Source organism: Camelus dromedarius, chromosome 10 (assembly GCF_036321535.1).
Source record: "Camelus dromedarius isolate mCamDro1 chromosome 10, mCamDro1.pat, whole genome shotgun sequence".
In the NCBI taxonomy this organism is placed as follows: domain Eukaryota; kingdom Metazoa; phylum Chordata; class Mammalia; order Artiodactyla; family Camelidae; genus Camelus; species Camelus dromedarius.
The window spans coordinates 2,192,779-2,201,463 of NC_087445.1; the positions used below are offsets into that span (position 1 = coordinate 2,192,779).

Consider the following 8,685-nt stretch of genomic DNA (forward strand, 5'->3'; position numbering starts at 1 on the left):
TAATACAAGCAAAAGAGCAGGAGGTGTTTTGACATTACAGTTTTGAAGACAAATTGTACTTAAATCATTCAGTTCATCTATTTTTATGACCTGCTCGCTCACGTGGATCATGGAGACGTGTGTGATGAAAAGTTAAGGGGTCAAGATCTGAATTGCATCGAAAGGAAAGCCCCTACGTTATGTGTCTTCCTCTTGTGAATGCGCCTCCTTAAATCTGTGCACCATCGAAGTGCCATACACTAGGGATTGGGGGAGGAGTGACTAAAAGATACTTTTGAAAAGGTGTTTTGGGATCTCAGACATGGGACACTATTTTAGATAACTGGGCATAGTTTATTTAAATAATAACCTTATTTTCTCTCCCAAGTGTCTGTATTAAATTTGATAGGCTCTTTTTCTGCCCCCAAAGATTTGTAAATAAGAAGATTGATTCTCATCAATTAATCCACAAATTTGAGGGTGTAAAACAGCAGACTCAGTAACTACCTTCAGTTTAAAATGGACTGTGTTTATAAAGATGTCAGCGACTGCTTCGTGGGATTTATTTATGGTCACTTTTTATTTTTTTTCTCCTTTCAGCATGGCAGGGGGCTTGGGATATTCCTTTTTAACTTTAAGCAGCCAGTTAAAACCTAAACCAACTGTGGACGAAGAAAACATCCCTCAAGACTGCCAGGCCTAGAATGCGGGGCAGAGCTGCAGACTGGCTCGCAGACCAGGGGGACGGCGGTCCATTCCCAGATGGAGGAATGTGAAGCCGGATGTGTTGCTTGTGGTCCACTCACCGCCCTGGTTAAGGTACAACAGGAGTGTCTGCAAAATGCAAAGAGAATCTACCTCACCTGCTGCACCAGGAGCCATCGTCCGCCCTGGGAAATGTATCTGGACAAAGCCTCACCAGCTGAACATGCATCTTCTCAAAATAAGCCATTGGTGAAAGGGATTGTTTCCAAGGCACTCACGTGTCCTGCGAGTGCTTCAGAGGAGGTGCAAGGCTGTGATGCTGTAAGGGTGATTGTTTTCTCATCAGCGCCTTGGCCTTAATTTCGAAGGTCCCCGCCAAAGCAAAGGGCCAGTGAGAACATTTATTTTTCAGTGAAACAGACATGTCTTTATTTTACTAAAATCAGCCAATGAACTGCCAGGAAAGTTACTTGTTAGCTTTGATTTGATCTTCCAATGTTGCTACCCTTTCCCAATCATCAAAGTAAAATAAAGAATAATTTATATGCATGGTTCATATTCTGATACTAGACAGGCAGAAAAAAATAGTACATCATTTATTTGGTCTGCCTTGGACGGTAATATTCCTTTTAAGGCTCATGTTGGGAAAACTTACAAAAGAGTTTGATGAAACAGTGGTACTCAGTGAGAGCGCCCTGTCAACATTTAATAGGTCTTATTTCTCTCCTCTTCTCCCTCCAGGTTTGCTCAGGGGCCTTGGAAATTCAGATCATGGGGACTTTAACCAAGGTGCATTTCCTGACCTCCCAGAGCCCGAGATGGGAAGAGGGTCACTATCACCTTCATCAGGAAATGCCCTGTCCCCGCCGGGTTGTGGTGCAGGGTGGGGCCGCACTCTGGGATTCAGGAGCCCTTCTTTCCAGTCTCATCTCCTCTGCCGACCCTCCGAGGCCTTCACAGGTCACCGTGCCATTGTGGCCTCCGTTTTTGATTTTTTTAAATGGGACCAGATCTCCAAGTCCCTGCTGGCTCTAACTTTCTAAGTTTCTAGACACTGAGCCAGATGTGGCCCAAGGCAGCAAATGAAGGAATGATTGTGTCGATGTGTTCCAGTTTACTTTGAAAAATTAAAAATTTTTTCATTGTGAAATATACATAACTTGAAATTTACCATCTTAACCATTTCTGAGTGTACAGTTCAGTTGTGTTAAGTATGTTCACACTGCCGTGCAGCCAATCTCCAGAACTTTTTCATCTTTTAAAACTGAAACTCTATACCCATTAAATAATAACCCCCCATTCCTCCCTCTCCCCAGTCCCCGGCAACCACCATTCTATTTTCTGCTTCTATGAATTTGACTACTCAGGGAACCTCATATAAGTGGAATCACACAGTATTTGTCTTTCAGTGCTTGGCTTATTTCACTTAGGATAATGTCCTCAAGGTCCATCCATGTTGTAGCGTGTGTCAGAATTTCCTTCTTTTTAAAGGGCTGAATAATATTCCATCATATGGCTTTACGACGCTTTGTTTATCCATTCATCTGTCAGTGGGCACGTGGGTTGCTCCTGCCTCTTGACTGTCTGTGTATAATGCTGCTGTGAACATGGGTGTACAAATGTGTCTTTGAGACCTTGTTTTCAATTCTTTTCATTATTAAAAGGAAGCTAGTTTTCTCAACACACGCAACACTTCTGACCCTAACTGTGTGGGACCTTTCCCTCACATCAAGCAACTCTCCAACTCTCTGGACACCAGCTGTGGGTCCTACAATTAAATTCTGACTCTAACTAACTGCACTTAGTGGAGACCCCACAGGTTAAGGGCTCAGTCCCCCGAGACTGCCTCCCCCAACACTTCAGATGCCAATCCCAAGTCCCAGCTTGTGACTGGTGCTTCTGACCAACTGGCCATAAACCAAGGGTTTCCACACCCTCTTCCCCGGGTTTAATAATTTGCTAGAGTGGCTCACAGAACTCAAGGAAGTGCCTTACTCGCTGCTACCACTTTATTATAAAGCGTAACACTCAGGAACAGTCAAAAGGAAGAAATGCATAAGACAAGGGATGTGGGAAATGGTCCAGGGGCGCCACCCTCCCAGCACATCAGTGGGCTGACCCACCTGGAAGCTCTCCAGACCCCGTCATTAGGCTTCGTTACTGTTTTGCGCAGTAACACGTGGAGCACAGCCGCACCATTTTATATTCCCACCAGCAGTGCACAAGGGCCCCAATTTCTCCACATCCTCACCGACACTTTTATTCCCTTTTTTGGCAGTAGTAGCCATGCTAATGGGTGTAAGGTGTTAGCTCATTGTAGTTTTTTGTTTTTTTTTTTTCTTTTTGGCAGGGGAAGGTAATTAGGTTTTTATTAATTAATTTTTTAACGGAGGTTCTGGGGATTGAACTCAGGACCTTGTGCATTCTAGGCATGCGCTCTACCGGTGAGCTATCCCATCCCCACTCATTGTAGTTTTGATTTGCATTTCATTGATGATTAGTGATGTGGAGCATCTTCACAGGTGCTTGTAAGCCGTTTATGTATCTTCTTTGGAGAAATGTCTGTTCAAATCCTTTGCCCAGTCTTGGATTGGGCTGTTTGTGTTTTAGTTGTTGAGTCATAGGAGTTCTTTATTGTTTCGGTTTACTTTCAAGGCTTCTCGAGTATTTGGGGCTCCTAAGCCATGTAACCACCTTCTCTTGGATTATCAGCATTATTTCTGAAACTCAGAGACCAAAAATGCTAAGATTCGAAAAGTGTAAACATCAACTCCTCATTGTTTTCTAGTGACGAAACAGAAGGAAGATGTGCTTTCTTTCCCAAAAAACCCACTTTTTTTCATTCTTAGAATGAAAATGCTTTTATGTTTTTCAAAAGTCTTAATATGGTGAGTTTTGTTTTAATGGCCAGGATGCCTTGGGATGAGGGTCCTCATTTATATATTTTTCTTTTGCAATCACCTCAAATACCCTTCTTTTTTTTTTTTCCCCAGTTTTTTTAACTTGAAGTACAGTCAGTTTACAATGTTGTGTCAATTTCTGGTGTACAGCATAGTGTTTCAGCCATACGTACACATACATATATTTGTTTTCATATTCTTTTTCATGATAGATATTGAATATAGTTCCCTGTGCTATACAGTATAAACTTATTGTTTATCTGTTTTACATATAGTTCTTAATACCTGTAAATCTCAAAATCCCAATTTATCCCTCCCCACCCCCTTATCCTGCTGGTAACTGCAAGTTTGTTTTCTGTGTCTGTGAGTCTGTTTCTGTTTTGTAAATAAGTTCGTTTGTGTCTTTTTTTTAGATTCCAAATATACGTGATATCATATGGTATTTTTGTTTCTCTTTCTGGCTTACTTCATTTAGAATAACAATCTCCACGTCCATCCATGTTGTTGCAAATGGCATTATCAAATACCTAACTTGGCCTTAAATGATCCTTTCTTTTTTTACCGGCATGGAAAGGCTTCTTTGGCTGCTTCCACATGTGGCCAACAGAGGGCACCATAAGAGCAGCACCCTAGGAGCTGGGCTGAAACTTGGCAATTTCTGCTATTTCTCTAAAGACCCGGACTCCCGAGGGGTGGGGTTGATGGGAGCTCCAATCTAGTTTTTGAATTAAGGATAGTTGAGAATGCTGGATGTAGAGAGATGGTGAAAAGGGACCCATGAGCTCCTAGGAGGCTGAAGAGGAAATGCAGCCAGTGCCCCAGGTCGCCGGATTTTTTTCTTACTGAAAAAAACAAAAAACAAAAAACACACATAAAAACCATTCTGGGTGGGACAAGGAAAATTAGTTTGCTCACTTATTACTGCTGATAGCAGTGACATTTGTTAACTTGGACTTTTTTCTGCTGTTTTTAATATTTTTTCTATATATTAAGTATATCAGTACAAGCGCAGGGCACTGGAGTTTTGTGACAGTTGAGTTTGCTCAAAGAACAGAAGCTGATTTAGACTAGGGAGTAATTTTTGTTTTCTGTGAATGGATGTGTGTCCTTGTGCATTTAGCTGACCAGTCGCTGCTACTCTGTCGTGGCTTTGGGGACAATGAGGGCGCCCAGCAGCTCAGAATCTCCAAGTTTCCTTTCTGTCATTAGATACTGCAGCACACAGAGAAAGAAAGCTGCCCCTTTAGGATGAAGCCAGAAACCCCAAGCTGTTTCTGGGGACTTCCAGGGTCAGGGAAGCCATTCGTGTGCTTTCTGACCACTCCAGGGTGAAGTCTCCCATGATAAGCCTCAGAACTTTTCCTCTGAAATGTGTGATACCTGGACCAGAACATCAGCATTACTTGGAGATTGTTATAAAGGCAGAATATCAGAGTGCACAGGCTGAATCAAAATCTGCATTTTAACCCACGTGATTTGAGACACACCACCCCAGGCTTTTGGTCCAGACTGTAATTTCAGTACCAAAAGTTCCTAACCTGGCGTTCATAGGGTTTAGAGGGCTGGTGAACTTGGATGGGGAAAGACTACATCTTGATTTTCCCTAACCAAAAATGTATCATTTCTTTTCGTTTGAATGTAGACAAGACCACAGTAATACGGCTGCACGTCACCCTATTCATCAGTCGTGTTTTCCTTAAAACAGAGTTAAGAGGATAGCAGCAAAATAAAAGCTGAATCAAGAGAGCCGAAGTTTCAAGACTGTATTTGTTTGTGAAAATAGAAATTATACCTACTCTGCGCCTGTGTTGAAAGAATAGAGATTAAGGTGCCTGGCTGGCTGTGTTAGTTAATATTGCTGGTCTACCTCAACTGCTGCCATTTGTGTTTTTGACCCCATTTCTGGGGGTCCAGTTCTTGAACTGTTTTGTCTCCATAGAGATACACGTGGCAGGGAAATTTTTTTGTTACTATTTACTGTGCTATGAAAATAATGTATTTGGGGGATAGGGGTAGAGCTCAGTGGTAGAGCACATGTTTGGCATGCACGCGGTCCTGGGTTCCATCCCCAGTGCCTCTGTTAAGAGGAAAAAAATAAAAAGATAAATCATAAAAAAGTGTATTTACAGATAACGTATTAGTGGTTGTCAAAGGCGTAGGGTAGGGATGGGTGAAATGAATGAAGAGAATCAAAAGGTGCAAACATCCAGTTGTAAACTAAATAAGTCATGGGGATGTAATGTACATCATGGTGACTATAGTGAATAACATTGTGGTGCATATTTGAAAGTTGCTGAGAGTAGATCTCACTGTAAGAAAAAGAAATTTGTAACGATGTAAGATGATGAATGTTAACTAGACTTAATGTGGTGATTGTTCAGCAAATGTATACAAATATTGAATCATTATGTTGTACACCTAAAACTAAATAATTTTCTGTCCATTATACCTCAATAAAAAATCAAACATTTAAAAAATTTGCTAATGTAAGTATACTCATGGTGGCTTTCCAGCTTATATAGTTGTTTTTAAAATAAAATATATAATAAAACTTTTAAAAGACAAAAAAATAATGTATTTTAAAAGTACTACATTGGAGTTAATGTTTGTTGCTGTAATAACATCACTCAATTGAGTTTCTTTAGTGGAGGAAAACAGTTCATGTAGACTGGAAAAAATAACATGTCTCCACATTGAAGAATTTAATTTGCAAATGCACCGACGTACTCCAGTGAGAGTAAAATACAAATTTACTTTAAATCTTTTCTGAATTCATAGCCAGATATTGGCATGCAATTTCTTAACCTACTAAGTGGAGTTGAATACATTTTTTGATTTTGAAAAGTAAAGGTGGGAACTTTGGTCTAAAACCAAACACACAAATGAATTACCACATCCATTTCTGGTAATATAGAAGACTGAGTTATCCACCCCCTAAAAAAAGAACCACAGGATAAAATTTGTTTAAAACTGAGGTATAAAGGAAATTGATGTGTAATTTACATTCAGTAAATTACATCGGCTTTAAGTGTATGGTACAATGAGTTTTGATAAAGGTGTATTCCCATAAACATACATACTTATCAAAATATGGAACATCTTCATATTACATAGAAGTTCCTTGTGACCGTAACCAATCACTGCACCTCTGCCAAAAAACCAGTGTTCTGGTTTATTTTACTGAAGATTAGGTTTGGCGTCATATAGTATGCACATGTGGTAGGTAGCTTCTAAAATGGATCTCAATGCTACCTCCTTATATTCACTTCCTTGTGTAATTGTCTCCCTTGGAATGTTGGCTGGACCTAAAATGTGGGCTGGCTTCTCGTGTATAGAAAACAGCAAAAGTAATGGGAAGGTCCTTCCAAGATTAGGTTACAAAAAAATGTGGCTTCTGTCTTTCTCTTGTCTCTCTGACTTCTCACTTGCTTGATCTGATGAAACAGGCCGCCGTTTTTTGAGTTGCTTTGTGGAGAGGCCCACGGGGCAAGGAACAGCTGTGTGTGGGGTGGGGGCGGGGTGGGGGGTGCTTAATCCTGGCAACAAACGTGTGAATGAGCTTGGAATGAACCTTTCCTCAGCTGAGCCTTGATTCTGCCAATGGGAAAATCTGGAAAGTTTTAATGAAGGAAGTATCATCTCAGCTGGTTCTTAATGGTTTGGTGGAATTTTAATTCAGACTTCATGATTTTTATTTACAAAAGTAATATATGTTCATTGTGGAAATTTCTTAAAATATAGAAAGCCACAGAGATACAAGCTAAAAACCCCCAAAAACTAAGCTCATAAATCCCACCACCTCAATATACAGAAATTGTTGACATTTTGGTGCACATCTTTATAAACTTTTCTCTACTAATCATCGTATCTAAAAGAAAATTGGGAGTGCGCTGTTTAGTCACCTACATTTTTATTAATGTTATTTCATTTAATCTTCACAATAGCCCTGTGAAGTAAGAAGTATTAACAATCCCATTTTATAGGAATAACTTGAGGGACAGAGAGTTTAGCTTGTCTGAAATGAAGCCAACATGCACATCTGGCCCTGGACTTTTGTTTGTTGGGAGTTTTAAAATGACTGATTCAACTTCAGTACTAGTAATTGGTCTGTTCATAGTTTCTGTTTCTTCCTGGTTCAGTCTTGGGAGAGTGTACATTTCTAAGAGATTGTCCGTTTCTTCTAGGCTGTCCATTTTATTGGCGTTTATTTGCTTGTATGGTCTCCTACAGTCCTTTGTATTTCTGTGGTTTCAGTTGTAACTTTCCCTTTTTCATTTCTGATTTTATCAATTTGGGCCCTCTCCCTTTTTTTCTTCATGAGTCTGGCTAAACGTTTGTCAATTTTGTTTATCTTTTCAAAGAACCATCTCTTAGTTTCTCTAATCTTTCCTTTTGCCTTTTTAGTCTCTATTTCATTTATTTCTGCTCTGATCTTTATGATGGCTTTCCTTCTACTAACTTTAGGTTTTGTTTGTTCTTCTTTCTCTAGCTGCTTTAGGTGTAAGTTTAGGTTGTTTATTTGAGATTTTTCTTGATTCCTCAGGTAAGCTTATTTTTTTTTTTTTGCCATGGACTTCCTTTTAGAACTGCTTTTGCTGCATCCCAGAAGTTTTCGGATCATTGTGTTTTTGTTTTTGTCTGTTTCTAGGTATTTTTTTTTAATTGAAGTATAGCCAGTTTACAATGTTGTGTCAATTTCTGTTGCACACCATAATGCTTCAGTCATAAATATATATACATATATTCATTTTCGTGTTCTTTTTCATTATAGGTTACCACAAGATCTCGAATAGTCCCCTCACTCCCCCTGCTTCAGTGTCATGCCCACTCTCCATCCCCACCTCCAAAATGTTGTCTTCTCCCAGCATCTGAGTGACTCAGGTTATGTAACGCCACGGCTAAGTCTCTTCAGTGGTTTCCTGTTGCTCAAAAAGTCCAAACTCCTCACCAGGAGTATCTGGCTCCCTCCGATACCTCCAACTTACTTTATTCTTCCCTTCCTTTGATCTCTACAGACCAATTCCTTATTGTGTAGTGCTGTTTATTTCTCAAATACATGCACCTTCTCACGTTAGGGCATTTGTACTAGCTGTTCCCTCAG

At 40.1% G+C, this 8,685-nt stretch overlaps 1 protein-coding gene across 2 annotated transcripts in view; it reads left to right on the plus strand.

The window, feature by feature from the left end:
• Positions 1-1,229, plus strand: part of SLC35D2 (solute carrier family 35 member D2) — a 45,147-nt gene extending 43,918 nt beyond the window's left edge. For both annotated transcript variants that reach the window (XM_064490103.1, XM_010974855.3), the window contains exon 12: positions 580-1,229. In XM_064490103.1, the coding sequence (XP_064346173.1) occupies positions 580-682 (103 nt within the window). In that variant the 3' untranslated portion in view covers positions 683-1,229. The remainder of the gene's footprint in view (positions 1-579) is intronic.
• Positions 1,230-8,685: the final 7,456 nt, after the last annotated feature.